The 17,818-nt window shown below is 51.0% G+C and overlaps 1 protein-coding gene across 1 annotated transcript in view; it reads right to left on the reverse strand.

The window, feature by feature from the left end:
• LOC137433843 (cytoplasmic phosphatidylinositol transfer protein 1) overlaps positions 1-17,603 on the reverse strand; it is a 269,663-nt gene extending 252,060 nt beyond the window's left edge. The window contains 1 exon segment of the mRNA XM_078786030.1: positions 17,541-17,603. Within this exon segment, the coding sequence (XP_078642156.1) occupies positions 17,541-17,588 (48 nt within the window). The 5' untranslated portion in view covers positions 17,589-17,603.
• Positions 17,604-17,818: the final 215 nt, after the last annotated feature.

Consider the following 17,818-nt stretch of genomic DNA (forward strand, 5'->3'; position numbering starts at 1 on the left):
AAAGGGAAAAGATTCGTTGAAAGCAACGAAACACACACACACACACACACACACACACACACACACATACACTGGGGGAAGGGAAGAGGTTGATTGAAAAGTGGGCTTGACAGCCAAGAGAAATGTGCGCTCCCTGTACACCATCCGGTCGTGCAGGAGAGCACTAATTAACGATTTCAATTGGAGCAGGGTAAAGGTATTGTTGCGGAGATGAGGACTGTATTTTTTTTATTGTGTGCTGTATTATTATTATTATTGTTTATTCTGCGCCCCCTGCCTCCGGAGCTGTGTAAAGGTGAAAGGGCATCCCATAATTAGTCCACAAGCATACACGTCAGCCAAATAATAGAATATCCCTGTTTGATAGTTATCTCTTATTCTGTGTTTTAGAGTAAGGCTGTGTCTCCCATTAATTGAAGTACTCCATTGCACCAGTGAAAGAGAATAGATCCCCTTTCATTCCCATCCCCAAAATCTCCATTTCCTTTTACATCCCCTCTCGTGATTGCCAACCCTCGATTACCAATTACCTCCCCTCCAAAACCGCCATTGAACATGTGCTCGAGTCGGGGAAGAAAGGCGTGCCCGCCCGTCGTCATCAAGGGCGGAGCCAGAGGGTCGCGCGACCAACCAGGGCCGAGGTGAGCACCCCGATGGGCGTGTCCAAAAGGCCGGCGGCTTAATCGCCGGATGCGCTATAAAAAGGCGCGCACGCAAGTGAGTCGTGAGTTGGTCGTCAAGAGAGAGAGTCAGTCAGTGGAGTCGGTGGTCAGTTGGTTGCGTTGGTTGCGGTGAGGAGTCGGTGGTGGTCAGTGGTTGCGTTGGTTGCGGTGAGGAGTCGGGGGTGAGGAGTGAGTGGACCAAGAAAGAGTTGAGGGTTGGACCAGACGGACCAGACGAGTCCTGGGAAAGCACGCGACGTCCACAGCAGCCACAACAGCAGCTTGGGGCCTGGACGGCGGTTTTGGGCAAGGCCGTGAAGGAACGGCGGCTGCTAAACGCGCCGATCGTGCTGCAGGACCCCCTTGGACCTTCCTCTCCCTCCAGCCATCCACCTCCTGCCTTTCCACCCTTCTTGTGTACGTGAGTTTGTGTTGTTTGTTCTGTCCCTGGGTTAATTAAGTCTGTATAAGCTAGTATTTGCACTGTGTCACCTGCGTCTTATGTGTTGTAAATAAACTTGATTGCTCCTTTTTGCTTGTGTGTGTACAATAAATCCAATTACTCTTCTGTCCGTCTTCTCGTTTTATTCCTTTTCCTCTTTGCGTTTCGTCGTTTTAGTCTTTTCCCAGATTGGGCAGCTGCGGTGCGATACAGCCAAAGTTCTGGGTGCATCGGGTGAGTCGGGGATCCTGTAACGGTCGCGGTTGGACCATCCGCTCGGCCCATCATAACATCTAAACCGCGTCTGTAACAATTGGTTGTCAGGAGTTGGGATTCGAACCTGGGACTAAATTTATTTAGCCCAAATTTTGGACACCAATTGTACTATTGGCCGTAACAATTGGTGTCGAGGAGTGAGATTCGAGGCCCGAAGCGCGCTTAACGCGCTCAAAATTACGAGCTGCTGAAAAATTGTGTTTTAAAGAAATAAAAACCCGAATTTTGAAATCGCGCCATGGCTGGTCAAGGCGACGGGATGCCGGTGGGAGAGATAGACGGGGTAGAATCGAGCCAGGACCTTGGGGAAATGTATGGGGATAAAAGAGAGGAGGAGAACATTGGCAATGTGGTTGAGGGGGTATCAGGCGCACAAAATGGCGCTCTCGCGCACGAGGCTACGGGCGCGCAAAGTGGCGTCCTCGCGCACGTGGGTGTAGCGGCACCAAATTTTGCCGCGCCCGTGACCGTAGCAACGGCCGCAGCACCAATGGACTGGGGCCTATTCATGCAGCAGATGCAGGCCTTCATGGTCAAGGCGGATGAGGAGAGGGAAGAGAACAGGGGGATGAGAAACCAAATTTTAGGAATGGGGAACCGGATGGATGCTCAGAGTGAGCAAATGAGGGCTCAGAGTGAGCAATTGGGGGTAATGAGGGACGAAGCGAGGGGTACCGGTGAGGGATTAGACAAGAAATTTGAGGGGTTAGACAATGGGATAAAAGAGGTGAAAAATGGGTTAATGGGGCTAGAAAATAGGATGGAAGGCAAATTGCGGGAGATAGGGGAGCAATCCGCCCGAGAAATTAAACAAATGGGAGAGCAGATAAAGGAGGTAAAAATCGGGGTAGAAACCAAATTGGATGCTCAGAGGGATGAATTGGGACAGATGAGGGTGGCATCTACAAAGGAGATGGAGGAGATGAAAGAGGAGATACGACGAGGTGTGAGTGAGGAGGTCTCGGGGCTACGCGAGGAGGTAAAGCGAGGTGAGAAGCGTATGGAGAAAGAGGTGAGGAATAATACGGCTAGGTTACAGGGGGGAATAGAGGATCTGACGAAGGGAGTAGAACAGCTGACAGTCGGACAAAGGGAACTAGCGGACCAAGTGGAAAAGAACACTGGGGTACTAGGAGGGTTAAAGGCGACACAAAAAGAAATTAAAAACGAATTAATAGCGACACAGAAGCAATGTCAGATGGTACGTGAGGAACTGACAATGAGGGTGGACGAGGTGACAGAGATAATGGAGACAAAGGACCGGCAGGTGAGGATGCACATAGAGACGGTCACGGTAGCCTTAGAGGACGAACTTGAGGAGACGCACCGGGAAATAAAAGAAGTGAAGCAAAAATTAGAGGAAGTGGAAGAAGAGGTGAGTGAAATTAAGAAGAGACGGACAGAAACTAGGAGAGAAATAAAGGAGGAGGTAATGGAATTGGTACAAGGTCGGTGCTCAACTCATGATGTGCTGCTCACTAACCAAATAAAGAGTTTGCAGGTGGCAAAAGAGGTGCGGAGACGAGGTGCCAAGGTGAGTGGCGAAATATTCGGCAATGTATATGATGTGAGGAAAGCTTCAGTCGGCTTGGGGATTGGTTTGGATCCGGGTGTTCGTGAAAGGCCGTTGGTGAAGTGTGCGACAGGTCTGGTGTGCGAAAAAAGAGGTGTGCGAGAATGTCCGACCATGGGGTGTGTGAGGAAAAAGTGCACGCCGAGGAGTGAGTGTGCCGTCAAGAGTGAGTTGGTCGAAGCGCGGGTGCGAGGGAGCACATGGAAGCGCGGTGTGGCGGGTGTTACGGAGGAAGTAACGAAAGAGTGTGCGCAAGAGGATGCGCGAGAAAGGTGTGTAACGGACAGGTGCATGGGGAAAGAGTGCGCTGTCAAGAGTGAAGGAGAATGCACGCCTGTGGTGAGAGTTACAGAGGATGTAACGGGAGAGTGTGCGCAAGAGTGTGCGCGAGAAAGGTGTGTAACAGAGGACAGGTACATGAGGAAAGAGTGCGCTGTCAAGAGGAAGGGTGAGTGCGCTGTCAAGAATGGAGGTGAAAGTAGTGAGAGTGGCACGGAGCGGGAGTTAGATGTGACAGGTGAGCGAGGATGTACACCTGGAATGGAAGGATGCACACCTGGAATGGTAGAGCGTGTGTGGGAATGCACACTTGATTTGGTCGTGAGGCACGTGGTTGGGTGTGCGGGTGAAAGCACACCGGTGATTGTCACAGAGGAGGTGACCGAGGAAGGGGCGCGAAGAGGTGTGTTGGTGAGGTGTGCGAGCGACGAATGTGTGCCAAGGTGTTCGGTGGTCAGGTGTGTGACCAAGTCGGTGAGCGGAATGAGTGTACCGAGGTGTGTAAGGAAAGGTACGAGGAGCATGGGAACAGCTGGAGGTATGAGCAAGAAAGGGGTAGCGTATGCATGTAAGCATGCAGGTGAGGCATCGACGGTAACCGGGTTAGCGATTAGAGCGACTTATAGCCGAATCGGGCCCTCGGTGCGTGCCGGGCTTCGCGTGCCGCGAGAACCAGCGGGGATCCGAGCCACGGCGGGTTCGAAAGGACCGCCGTACGCGATCCACGCTGGGCCTCGCTTGGAACGGCCGCGTCCGTGCTCCACTAGGCGGAGCGGGCAGCCCGATAGGAAGGGTCGTCATGGCGACCACTTTCTATTGAGACGTGCCGGCAGGTCGAGATCGGGACATTGGATGGCTCCACGCCGAGGTGGTGCGTGGGATCTCGGCCCGGGTAAGCCCCCGCCCCTGCCCCGAATGCGGGACGTATCCAGCCGCTGGCACAAAACGACCCGCGTTCATTGCTCGGCTGTACGAAGCCGGGCTGTAGACGTGAATTGGCGCACCGAGAGGATGTAATGAGTAGACGGGTGATGAGGATAGTGTTTTGGCCCCGAAATTAGAAAAAAAGCAAAATTTGATGATTGGTACGGTGATTAGCAGTAAATGGCAAATTGTTGATTTGTTGGATTTGGACGAGCGAAATTGATAGTAGGACCTCCCCGATGTGGTGGGATGGCAAATCCACCATCCCTCGCAGAGGGGTGGGGCAAATGCGCTATAGTTTATGGGGTGATGGCAGTGAAAACTAGCCCGGGTGGGTTAGGTTATATTGATAGGGATCTAGCGAAGATGACATTAGGTAACGTTAAGGTTTAGTTAGTGACTGCTACCTGTAGTGGGGACGCAGGTAGATTAGTGTGGATTATAATGACGTGGGAGCGCAATAGTTAAAGGGACGACTGGGAAGCGCAAGTTCAGAGGGGAGTAGTTAGATGAGATGATGCCGTGTGTGTGAGGATTGAACAGGTGTGATTGCACAGGTGTGCAACTGAACGGGTGTATGTATGGAGCAGTGTATGAGGGGAGTAGTGGTGATTGCGTGTTGTGTTGACCAAATGGTCCAGGAAGAGGAGGAGGGTGCAGGTGGCACCAGGTGTGATTGCACAGGTGTGCAACAACAGGTGTATGTGGCAATGTGGAATAAATGATAGTGTGGAATGTCTGGAAGATTGGAATGGATGGTCGTGGAGTGAGTATGGTGGAAATTGTGGAGTGGAGTGGATGGTGCGAAGGTGTGAATGGGGGAAGAGTGGACCCCCATCACGGATACCCGGGGCGGGTAGAGTAAGTGTTAGGTAGAGGGTACAGGTAAATTGTGGTTGGATATTGGCATCTGTGGTGCGGGTGAAAGAATGGTCTTTGGATGGGTGCATTAGTGTTGTGGAAATGGGTGGGCATGCAGCCTGTTAGTGTGTGTAGTTGGTTGGGCACTCCACCACTGTGAGGATGTCGGCCAGGTGAGGCCGCAGGTGGGCTCTGGGAGCCGGTAGTTGTGGATGGGGCCCGAGGATCCGGAGGACGGACCCGGGTAGCCCAGTGCCAGAGGGCACCGAGTGGGGTGACAGAGCCAGGAGGGGCTTTCCCCAGTTAGTTAGGTTAGGGTGAGGAGCTAGGTAAGCTCGGGTGGCAACTGCAATGGTGGAGGTGTGCAGGTGGGTAGACCTGCTGGGAGAGCTACACGTCGCAGCCCAGAAATTGTGCGAGGGCACCGGGAGATGAATCGGGGGAGTGAGACCCCAAATTGAGAAGCACCACAGTTTGGTCAATGGGAATTGGTTTTTAGAACCCATAGTGTAAGTTGGCCAATGGATTGGCAGGGAGAGACCCCGGGTAGTGTAAAGTGTGTTAAAATCATTTAGAGGATAGTTAGGATGAAGGATCTCCTCGCACCATCTGCATCCACTCACCTGAGGTGACAGGTACTCCACACCATGCCAGGTTGTTTGATTATTTTTTATGATGCAAATGTTTGGATTGTGAAACGCATCATGACGTGGGTGTGACATTGTGCTTTGTGTTCCATCTCTTCCTCCTTATGAGGATTGATGACGAATTGGGTGATGGCAAATTTTGGATAGAGGGATTGTGGTGACGAATTTGGTATAGGAGAAATATGGGGAAGACGTGACAGTAGTGACGAATTTGTAAATGGGTAGATTTTGTAAATATGGGGTAAGGGCAAGGGTAGTGTAGGTGACAGGGGGGTGACGTACGGTAGGGACGAGCTTTCTCACTTCGCCCTCCGTACGCATTTCGCCTTGCATTGCCTTATTGATGTGTACCCTTGTGACCTTACCCCTCGCTCATTTGTCTTTCCCCTTTTGTCTCCCACATGACCTGTGCGCTATGGGGCGCCGAGGGGAGCGTGCGTGAGTCGGCCATTGGGCGCCCGGAACTCTCAGAACCAGCTGTCTGCATCGATGCACCACATTATGGACCACATGTCTGTGGCCGAGCACCACTTATGGACCCCATGGGTTGGGGCATGGCCCCTCTGCTGGAACCGGCCATGAGGGCCCGAAATCTTGCTGGCGGACCTTGGCCACAGGGCACCGATGCCCCACAGGTGAATCACACGTAGTCGGCCCTGTGGGCCATAAATAAAGAAAATAAAAAGGACACATTGGGCACACTTTATTGCAAATAGGCCGCCAGTAAGAAAATGAAAGAATGACAACATCTGGAAGAACAAATAATAATAATAACCAGCAGAGGGAGCCGAAGAGCAAGAGATCACCTGCAGGGTTAGGGGTTGTTTGGTTATTTTTATCATTGAACATTGTTGAACTGTGGTGACTGCACCGATTGGTGCTTGAGGGTGTGTTGGTGCGTTATAGGTGCTTTCATGGTGCATTGATGCAGAGCAGACTGTCTCCCCCCCAGAAAGAACAATCACAGGTCCTGGGTTAGTTTTGTAAATAAAAATAGCGTCATTGTAAATAATGCTCCCCACCGTCAGTGTATAGTTTGAAGACCATTCCGCAATTCGGTTAACTGTGGGCGTAAGTCTGTTAGGCAGGGTGCAATGGAGCAGCGGGACACATTTATTTATGTTTTAAAACTGTTGCACTCAGGGTCAGGTTAAAAGTAGAGGGAACTACACCTACGTGTCACACTAAATAAAAGTTGTAGGCCCGGGACGTGCCTAAGAGGAGGAGGGTGCAGTGTTGCGGAGATGAGGACTGTATTTTTTTTATTGTGTACTGTATTATTATTATTATTGTTTATTCTGCGCCCCCTGCCTCCGGAGCTGTGTAAAGGTGAAAGGGCATCCCATAATTAGTGCACAAGCATACACGTCAGCCAAATAATAGAATATCCCTGTTTGATAGTTATCTCTTATTCTGTGTTTTAGAGTAAGGCTGTGTCTCCCATTAATTGAAGTACTCCATTGCACCAGTGAAAGAGAATAGATCCCCTTTCATTCCCATCCCCAAAATCTCCATTTCCTTTTACATCCCCTCTCGTGATTGCCAACCCTCGATTACCAATTACCTCCCCTCCAAAACCGCCATTGAACATGTGCTCGAGTCGGGGAAGAAAGGCGTGCCCGCCCGTCGTCATCAAGGGCGGAGCCAGAGGGTCGCGCGACCAACCAGGGCCGAGGTGAGCACCCCGATGGGCGTGTCCAAAAGGCCGGCGGCTTAATCGCCGGACGCGCTATAAAAAGGCGCGCACGCAAGTGAGTCGTGAGTTGGTCATCAAGAGAGAGAGTCAGTCAGTGGAGTCGGTGGTCAGTTGGTTGCGTTGGTTGCGGTGAGGAGTCGGTGGTGGTCAGTGGTTGCGTTGGTTGCGGTGAGGAGTCGGGGGTGAGGAGTGAGTGGACCAAGAAAGAGTTGAGGGTTGGACCAGACGGACCAGACGAGTCCTGGGAAAGCACGCGACGTCCACAGCAGCCACAACAGCAGCTTGGGGCCTGGACGGCGGTTTTGGGCAAGGCCGTGAAGGAACGGCGGCTGCTAAACGCGCCGATCGTGCTGCAGGACCCCCTTGGACCTTCCTCTCCCTCCAGCCATCCACCTCCTGCCTTTCCACCCTTCTTGTGTACGTGAGTTTGTGTTGTTTGTTCTGTCCCTGGGTTAATTAAGTCTGTATAAGCTAGTATTTGCACTGTGTCACCTGCGTCTTATGTGTTGTAAATAAACTTGATTGCTCCTTTTTGCTTGTGTGTGTACAATAAATCCAATTACTCTTCTGTCCGTCTTCTCGTTTTATTCCTTTTCCTCTTTGCGTTTCGACGTTTATGTCTTTTCCCAGATTGGGCAGCTGCGGTGCGATACGGCCAAAGTTCTGGGTGCATCGGGTGAGTCGGGGATCCTGTAACGGTCGCGGTTGGACCATCCGCTCGGCCCATCATAACATCTAAACCGCAATCCGTAACAGTATTAACAGCCTTATAAAGCAGTGAGCGTGGTACTTATTGTGTCGTCTTCAAGGATTTTGAGTCAGTCAAACAACATCTCTCATGTGTGTCACTTGGGCTCCACACGCGCGCACAATCATTGTGGTCTTTCACTGGTTCATGTGCACCTGTGTGTATAGTCAAGCTTACCAGGTGTCCCGATTTTACCCAAATATCCCATGTCCCGTTTTATACCTCCCCCGGGACACCATTTGTCCCGTTTTCTTCAGTACTATGAACAATATTTGAAAAAGGAAAGGCGACACACAGCACAGGTGCGTATCCCTCCATCATGGCAACAGTAAACGATCATGAAGGCAAAGCAGCAGGCGAAACCCGACAATGACGTCACGGGACTCCTCGCACGGGACTCCTCACACGGGAGCGATGTGGCCTTACTAAATATATAAAATTGCTTTCATTGGTTTATCGTTTTCAAAAGAGATTAAATGTTTGGCTAAAAAGCCATGGTGGAACCTTGTAGTAGTCAAAGCTACACTAACAATTTTGTACTTTAGCAATTCACGTTGCATTTTTATTTTGCAACATTTATTCGTACAGATCTTGGCGAAAAAAATACATTCAAAATCCTACAATTTGAAGGATATTAATTAGTACGGTAACATTCACAATGGGCAATGGGGGCTATGGAAGCCCACATGACAGGTACCTAAATGCCTCGCTGAGTCCGGTGATAAAAGTGACGCCATTGTTATGATGTTGCTGGTACCAGGGGTATACTGGGGAGTGATGGTAGTGACGTCACTTCCCCCAAGCTCAGTGGCTGTGTGAAGTTTGTCGTGTGTGTGTGTGTGTGTGTGTGTGTGTGTGTGTGTGTGTGTGTGTGTGTGTGTGTGTGTGTGTGTGTGTGTGTGTGTGTGTGGTGATTGACATTTCTCTTGGTGAGGCTTCTCCCGCTGATTTGTCATTATCTTTTGGTGGAAAATCCACTGTACTGTTTCTCATCTATTTACATGTTTATTCTTTGTTGATGTGATTTTAATGTGTTTGTTAAGCTACATTTATATGATATTGTTATGAATTTGGTAATGCAACATCTAGAGCTAGGTAGATCTGAATAGGTAGGTATTCGGCTGTCGTGACAGGGACTCTACATGTAATAAGTTCTTGATGTTTAGGCGTTTGTCGGGGTAAGATGTATGATTGTGGATCTACCTGGAGGTCCGAGTGTTAAATAGTGAGGGATTAAAGGTAACGCCCCTGTGAGTCTCACCTAGTAATCAAACCTTTGTCCTTTATGGCACTGCAAACCACATAAACATTAGTTAGGTCCTTAGCGCAACATTAAATAATCCCCTTTCCCTGACAAGGACTTCGTATTAAATTGACAGGAAACCAGGTCAAAAACACCGCCATGATTGGCCGCCACCGTGTACACCTCCAAGGCCTACAAACCTGGCCGGCACGTGTTATGCCAGGACCGCAGGGTCGCGTAACGGGGGAGATGTCAGGAGTCGCGGGAGGCTTTGATTGGCTGAGGAGTGCGCAATGTGACGTCATCGGCCACCAATATAGGCGACGGTCGGACGCCATTTCAGGAGTTGTTGAGTCTCTCTGAGCAGACGCGGGCAGTTGAGTTGAGTTGAGTTCGTGGCAGGCACTGGGAGACGCAGGCAGGCACCAGAGAGTTGAGCGGTGGTGGAGAGTTGGAGAGGACACGCCATTCCAGTCGCAGTTCGAGTGCAGTTCGGGTTGTAGGGAGTCGCAGGAGACACGCGAGAGCACACCCAGTTGGCACTGAGCAGTTCGTTGGCACTTGGCTGCCAGCACTCCCACGTCGTCGAGTCGAGTGGAGTTGAAAGGAGTCCTTCCTGTCCCTGGTCAAGTGGAGCCGCTGGCCTGCGTCGGACGCGTGGTGCTTGGAGCGAGGGGCCTCGTGGTGTGCGATCGGGCCGGAAGGAGCGGTGCTGGACACCAACAATACAAGACGACAAAGACAGATAAGCCCGATCTCCGCGTATATTTTGAACGACGGGACGTGTTATTTTCGTGATTAATCTCCCTCGTTTGTGTTTGCTGTCAGTCGTGTGGGGACGTCCCGATTTAGGTTTATTAGAGTTATTAGATTTACCGGCGGGCTTTTTCACTGGCTTTACTTTTCCTAATAAACCCTTATATTACTTTTTGTACATAATATCTGAACGCAGTTTTCCTGGGTGTTTGATTTTAATAGATAAGGTTGCGGAGCCTTCGCTGCGTCCCGCTATTCCGCGCGTTGGTGTTGAACTTGAGTCCGCCATTGAGTGTTCGCCTCGGGAGTTAAAGTCTCGCAAATCGGTCATCCGTAACTGTGGTGTTAATCACGGTTACGCGACAAGTGGTGTCAGGAGTGGGATTTGAACCCGTCGGACAAATTTTTTTGTCCGCGGCGAGACATCGACACGGTCGGGCGTACATTGCGTCCGACGTTCGAACGCAAAATTTGTATAGGCGAGGCGGAGAAATTAATAATCAATTGGGCATACGGAGCGCGATATCGCGTCTTCGTCAAATTTAAATTGTGTTTTTGGTATTAAAATAAATACGCGCGCGGGAAACAATCTTCCGGAAAGCGGATGTCGGAAATTGACGAGATGGAAGTACGCAGCGAGGCCTCCGTCAGCGTCGGGAGTGAGCCGGAAATGGGGGATAAGGAGGATAGCGTTGGAACTTTCCCCGCCGCTGGGACGGCCCCGATAGATCTCCAGACCATAGTAAATTTAATAAATGCTCAGAGGGCCGATAGTGAGCGATTGGGAAAGCAAATGGGAGAAATGAAAAGTGGGATGGAAAATAAAATGGAGTCCCAGGGGAAGGAATGTAGGGAAGGAATAAAGGAAATGAGTGATCGATTGAGTATTAAAATTAATGGGCTGGCAAATAAAATGGGGGAAGAGGTAAAGGAGCCGGGAATGGCAAAATTGGGAATTGCACAGGGAATGGCAATTGAAGTAAATGGGGAGACCGCAGGTCCACAGGTGGATGGGGAATGTCCACAGGTGGATGGGGAATGTCCACAGGTGGATGGGGAATGTCCACAGGTGGATGGGGAATGTGTACAGGTAGAGGGGGAATGCCTGCAGGTAAACGTTGAGTGTCCACAGGTGAGCGGGGAAGGAAATTTGGAATGTGAGAGTTGTAATGGGGAATGTTTCCCACATTCTGGCCTGGTTGTTTATCGGGACCGTGTGGATGTCACAACACCCCAACCGGGGGATGAATTTGGAATTGTGCAGCACCAGGGCGGTGGTGCGGAGCAAGAGGGGGTAGAGTTTTTGGGGGTCCGTGCAATGGAGCCGGACCGGGTATTTATTGGGGATATTGATCAAAGCCTGGCGGGGCCAGGAATGATTTCTAATGATGATGATGAGGATGATTTGATCCAGCGGCTGGAGACCTGTGACAGTCCCATGGAGGTAGAGCTTGTTCAGGCCCAAAGGAGTCTGGGGGAAGAGGTGAGTTGGTCCGAGGAGGTGGTTGGAATGACCGAGGGGACGCTCACTGTACACTGCTATTTGGAAACAGAGGCTCCAAAATTGGACAACCAGTTGGGGGAGTGTGTTGGCTCCGGGCTGGATTTGGATCTTGGAGGATCGGGAGATAGAGCTTCTGGAGATTTGGTCCCTGTAGGGAATTTGGATCAACTGCAGGGAGGGGCAGAACAACCGGTGGTAGAGGTTGTTCCCTGCAGCTGCGGGTTGGCAATGGGAATGAAAATTTGTAAAATAAAATGTAAAATAAAATTACAATGGGAAATTGATTTGGAGCAGCCATGGTGGGGATTGGTCCCCGGGCTGCGGGATTTGGACATGGAGAGGTCATGGGTGATGGCCTCGGGCAAAAGTTGCCCCTTTCAAAATTTGGGTATGCCGGCCAGCTGGGGGGCTGTGATGGCGAGATTTGGACGTGGGGTCCAGCCTTGGGTGTCGAGGTACGACCTGGGTCCCACGGGGGGTCTGGTGGAGTGTGGCGTCCCTTGTCCGTCGGGGCGCCGTCCGAGCTGGTGGCTCGGGCCGGCAGGGTCACCGGACCCTGGTGGGGGTTAAGACCTCCAGAGGGGTCCGAGGTGGTTTCTCAAGCCTGGGTTGGCATTTATTGAGGACCACTAGGGGGAGGTGTTGTGGGTCGCGCTTTGGTGGTGGCACTGTGGATGGCCAACTTGGGACTGATGTGGTGACCACCCGGGCATGCGGCCTGGCATTCTCCTCCAGGGACTTTGGGACAACTGGCATGTGATGACCTGCCATGCCGTGTTGGTCGATGGACGCGGGTCAAACCGAATGGACAGGGATGGAGATAGCCTGCCGGACAACCATTGGGGCATCTGTGGAACGTGATGGTGTGAGTGACCTTCCACAGATGCTCCGTTGTGATTTATGGACTCTCGGGTTGGGAAGAGAGCCATGGGGATGTGAATCGGGAGATGTGTAACGCGCCGAGCATATGGGCCATGCTCGGCTGGCATGTGTATGGCAAAGCATCCTTCTTTGGTGAGGTGAGTGAAATGTGACAAATGGTTGGCATGGGTAATCTGTGGGTTAGATGGAAATTTAAGGGTGGATTTTGAAATGCCATGGTGGACACTGTATAGTGACGCCATTATTGATCCAGGTGTGTAGACCAAAGTGTTGGAGGCTGTGATGAAATTAATAGGGTAGCAAGACACAGCTTTCAACTGGTTGCGGGGGCAACTGTGCTGATATTTGGGACGCGGGATGATGGGGATGTAGTTGTGTAGCCGGAGGGTCAACGTGGTGCTGTGCGTGTCCGAGGTGTGTGGACCATGTCTTCTGGGTGGGTCTCCTGGTGGAGCATGGCTGTTGACTGGACCTTGGTGTGGTCAAGTGTGGGTGAGCACTGGGGGGCTGCAGTTCTGTAGTCGGACTGGGGGATGATGGGGAGGTGCAGGGGACGTGGCTGTAGGGATGCCACGCACTGCGACCGTGCCCCCCAGGGCCGAGGTTGTGTGTGCGGTAGTGTGTGTTGTGGCAGCAAGTGCTCACCACATTGGCCAGCTGGGGCTGCTGCAGCTGTGTTCCTCGCAGGGGGGCCGAAGGATGGATGGTGGGTCGCACCCTTATGGACACTCATGGGCCATGTTGGCGTTTTGACTGCTCACCTTGTCCCGGTGACCCTTGCACGGTAGAGGTGCAGAGCTGTCGTGGCCACAGGTAGTTGTGTAGTGATGATCACCGTTGGATGCGGATCCACATACCTGCCAGTGTAGTGGGGACAAAAGAGAAATTTGGAAGTATTTGGTAGGCCCAATGTGAAATTTTGGGAATTGTATGGGTGGATGGCACCTTTGGACCCGACCAACCTGTAACTACCTGCACTTGAGGTGAGTGTTTTAAGGAGTACTGTCCCAGGCTTCAGGATTTGCTTTGGGAAATTGGGGACATGTAAATTGGAGTTGGGAGGCGGGTGAGAGTGATGACATGGCCGGTGAGGGGATGGAATGGGAGCCACACAGTGTCTTGTGGGTGGCGTATGTTTTTGTATTGTGGTTACGTGTTTTGATGTGGTCGTGAGAGTGGAACCTGGAGAGTGTGTGATGATTATTGGAGATAATGAGGGGTGATACTTGTGCTTTTGGAAATGTGTGATGGTTTAAATGTGAACTGGGGAGGGGGATTTCACATGTAGCAGGCCATGGCAAGCCTTGTAACACCTTTTACACCATCTATGGAATTGTACTGAATTGTGCTGAGTTGTGTGGAGAATTGAATGGCAGCGGGGGAGGAAGTGTGTTTTGGGGTCTTGTGGGTGGGGAAGGTGTGTGTGTCCGCAGGTACAGAGCAAGCTCTGAGGAGCGATGCCTGCGGGCCCCCCTCTGCGGCAATTACCCCTGGCAGCCGGTGGTAACTGGAAATTGGAGCTCGTCGGTGGAGGGTCTGGTTGGGCGCCGCGGGGTGAGGAAGTCCCCCGGTGACCCGTGTTGCTGCGCGAAAGCAGGAGGCAAAGGAGCCTGGTGTGTGTGGAGACCCTCACCGGCGAGGTAACGGCGGAAAGGGGCTGTTGGGCTGTCATGGGGCCAAGAGGTGAAGGGGGGGGGCAATGAACTTGTAAGTCGGTTGACTTGTTTTTGGGACTGCGGGCACCACAGCCTGATGCGCCCCCACCATCTTTTTGTGCGGTACCTCCCCGCTGCCTAGTTGAGGAGTGCACACACACGTGAATGACATCAATGCCATGGTCCTGCAGGGGGTGTATTGGGAATAAGTGCTTCGTTGATTTTTGCAATGCCTTGATGACCTATGGAATGAGAATGAGTGGTTAAGGGGTCTGTGTTGCATGAATGTGGGCGAAATCCACCGAGCCGTGTCACTCACCTGTAACATCTGGACAGGGCCGTGGAAAATTTAGGGGGATGCATTGGGGATGGCCCCGCAGGTAAGGTTGTGTCTTGTGGCATCCACCGGGGGACGCGGTCTGTAGACCGGGGTATGTACAAAGGTTAGAGTTTTGAGTTTTGGAAAGATGGTTAAGTTTTGTGGTTAAGTTAGTGTTGTGTGTTGTTGTTTCCTCCCTCCACAGGAACAACGAAGAAGATGTACATACTTGCATGATGGTTAAGGGGTTCAGCATGTTAAGGAAGTGTAGGTAGGTAGTCCGACTCACTTCCCACAGCCCTTCCTGATTTATTTCATAGGTTAATTAAGTGTGTGACAGTAAGTGTTAAGGCTGGAATGGTAGCCCTGCGGTGAACCTTGCAGGAGCTACGGTTCCAGGGGGGGGGCTGTGTTATGAATTTGGTAATGCAACATCTAGAGCTAGGTAGATCTGAATAGGTAGGTATTCGGCTGTCGTGACAGGGACTCTACATGTAATAAGTTCTTGATGTTTAGGCGTTTGTCGGGGTAAGATGTATGATTGTGGATCTACCTGGAGGTCCGAGTGTTAAATAGTGAGGGATTAAAGGTAACGCCCCTGTGAGTCTCACCTAGTAATCAAACCTTTGTCCTTTATGGCACTGCAAACCACATAAACATTAGTTAGGTCCTTAGCGCAACATTAAATAATCCCCTTTCCCTGACAAGGACTTCGTATTAAATTGACAGGAAACCAGGTCAAAAACACCGCCATGATTGGCCGCCACCGTGTACACCTCCAAGGCCTACAAACCTGGCCGGCACGTGTTATGCCAGGACCGCAGGGTCGCGTAACGGGGGAGATGTCAGGAGTCGCGGGAGGCTTTGATTGGCTGAGGAGTGCGCAATGTGACGTCATCGGCCACCAATATAGGCGACGGTCGGACGCCATTTCAGGAGTTGTTGAGTCTCTCTGAGCAGACGCGGGCAGTTGAGTTGAGTTGAGTTCGTGGCAGGCACTGGGAGACGCAGGCAGGCACCAGAGAGTTGAGCGGTGGTGGAGAGTTGGAGAGGACACGCCATTCCAGTCGCAGTTCGAGTGCAGTTCGGGTTGTAGGGAGTCGCAGGAGACACGCGAGAGCACACCCAGTTGGCACTGAGCAGTTCGTTGGCACTTGGCTGCCAGCACTCCCGCGTCGTCGAGTCGAGTGGAGTTGAAAGGAGTCCTTCCTGTCCCTGGTCAAGTGGAGCCGCTGGCCTGCGTCGGACGCGTGGTGCTTGGAGCGAGGGGCCTCGTGGTGTGCGATCGGGCCGGAAGGAGCGGTGCTGGACACCAACAATACAAGACGACAAAGACAGATAAGCCCGATCTCCGCGTATATTTTGAACGACGGGACGTGTTATTTTCGTGATTAATCTCCCTCGTTTGTGTTTGCTGTCAGTCGTGTGGGGACGTCCCGATTTAGGTTTATTAGAGTTATTAGATTTACCGGCGGGCTTTTTCACTGGCTTTACTTTTCCTAATAAACCCTTATATTACTTTTTGTACATAATATCTGAACGCAGTTTTCCTGGGTGTTTGATTTTAATAGATAAGGTTGCGGAGCCTTCGCTGCGTCCCGCTATTCCGCGCGTTGGTGTTGAACTTGAGTCCGCCATTGAGTGTTCGCCTCGGGAGTTAAAGTCTCGCAAATCGGTCATCCGTAACTGTGGTGTTAATCACGGTTACGCGACAATATTTTATGTTTGTTCAACTACATTTCAAAGCATGAAAACCACAAACAATATAATTAATTGTACAGTAACGGCTAGATGTTACAAGTCAAAAGAAACTAAAGAATTAATTACATGTAAAACCTCAAATATAGTTTACCTATTGACCTGTAGCAAATGTGCGATGCAATATGTTGGTGCATTGATGGGTTGACTGATTACCTCGACGCAACTGAGGTTGTGGATCTACTGATGTACCATCTATTGATGTGGATCCATGATCGAGGTTGTGGATCTACTGATGTACCATCTATTGATGTGGATCCATGATCGAGGTTGTGGATCTACTGATGTACCATCTATTGATGTGGATCCATGATCGAGGTTGTGGATCCGCCGTTTGGAGAGGTCCTGGGCTGAAAGGATCGAAACCTCGAGGAAGAACGGTGCCCAGCTGATGATCCATGCAGTCGGGAAACTAGTCAGTTGCTTACGGGTTAAAGTTCTTGCTTTAGGTGGAGAAACTATGTTTGAGGTTTACAATTTAAATAAAGTTGAATATGGGATGTTGTGAAATTAACATCATTTACAACAATCCTTTAAATTATTTATATTTAAGTTTAGGAACGACCGATACTGTACAATTAATTGTGTGTGTGTGTGTCAGTGTGTCAGTGTGTGTGTGTGTGTGTGTATGTCTGTGTGTGTGTGAGTGTGCATGTCTATGTGCGTGTGCACATGTCTGTGTGTGTGCGTGTCTGTGTGTGTGCATGTGTGCGTGTCTGTGTGTGCGTGTCTGTGTGTGTGCATGTATGCATGTCTGTGTATGTGTGCGTGTGCATGCCTGTGTGTGTGTGTCTGTGTGTGTGTCTATGTCTATGTCTATGTGTGTGCATGTGTGCATGTGTGTGTGCATGTGTGCATGTGTGCATGTCTGTGTATTAGCTCTATTACGAGCGAGCCTTAGCCCAAGTATTTTTTTTTTAAAGTGTCCCATCTCTTTTTCCTCAGACCTGGTCACCCTGGTGCTGATGTTCAGTTTCTAGTGAAACATGACGTTTCTATTCACACCTGCGCCCCCAGCAACCCTCAAAAATAAGTGTTTGCAAAACCACACCTCAAATACACATTTTACCTCAGAATGAAGTAACCTTTTTTAAATATTACTTGTACACAATATTACCACGAATACTCCCGCCGTTCAGTGTTATATTCAACGCTAAGCAGGCTTCACTTTGTCGTGTATTAGATTTTAAATGTGAAGAAAAAAAATACCACATCGTGTCGGCGACTCGAAGAGCTCGGGAGTATCCCCTGCGCGCTCTGCACCGTTTCCCGAGCGAGACCGATCGGAAAGCGCGCGAATAGCCTCCGCTCTCACCTCAGCCACAGACAGCGGCATGCAGATGCGGTACTCCTTCACGAGCATGGCTGGACTCCGCAGGGTGACGTGAAATGAAGCGATGTCCTCGAGACTCGGAACAGAGTCCACGCCCGCGGGTCTCTCACCGACCGAGGCGCGCGTCTTCCAGGGGGTGGAGCATCAGTTGGGCATGGTATGTGGGCGGGGCATCGAGCCGCGCTTTTATTTCACTCCTCTCGCATGCGCTTACGTAACTTAGCTCCTCAACTGCAGCGCTTGGTGGGAGGGATTCGTAC

The sequence above is a fragment of the Myxine glutinosa genome, chromosome 10 (genome assembly GCF_964187855.1).
Source record: "Myxine glutinosa chromosome 10, kmMyxGlut1.1, whole genome shotgun sequence".
In the NCBI taxonomy this organism is placed as follows: domain Eukaryota; kingdom Metazoa; phylum Chordata; class Myxini; order Myxiniformes; family Myxinidae; genus Myxine; species Myxine glutinosa.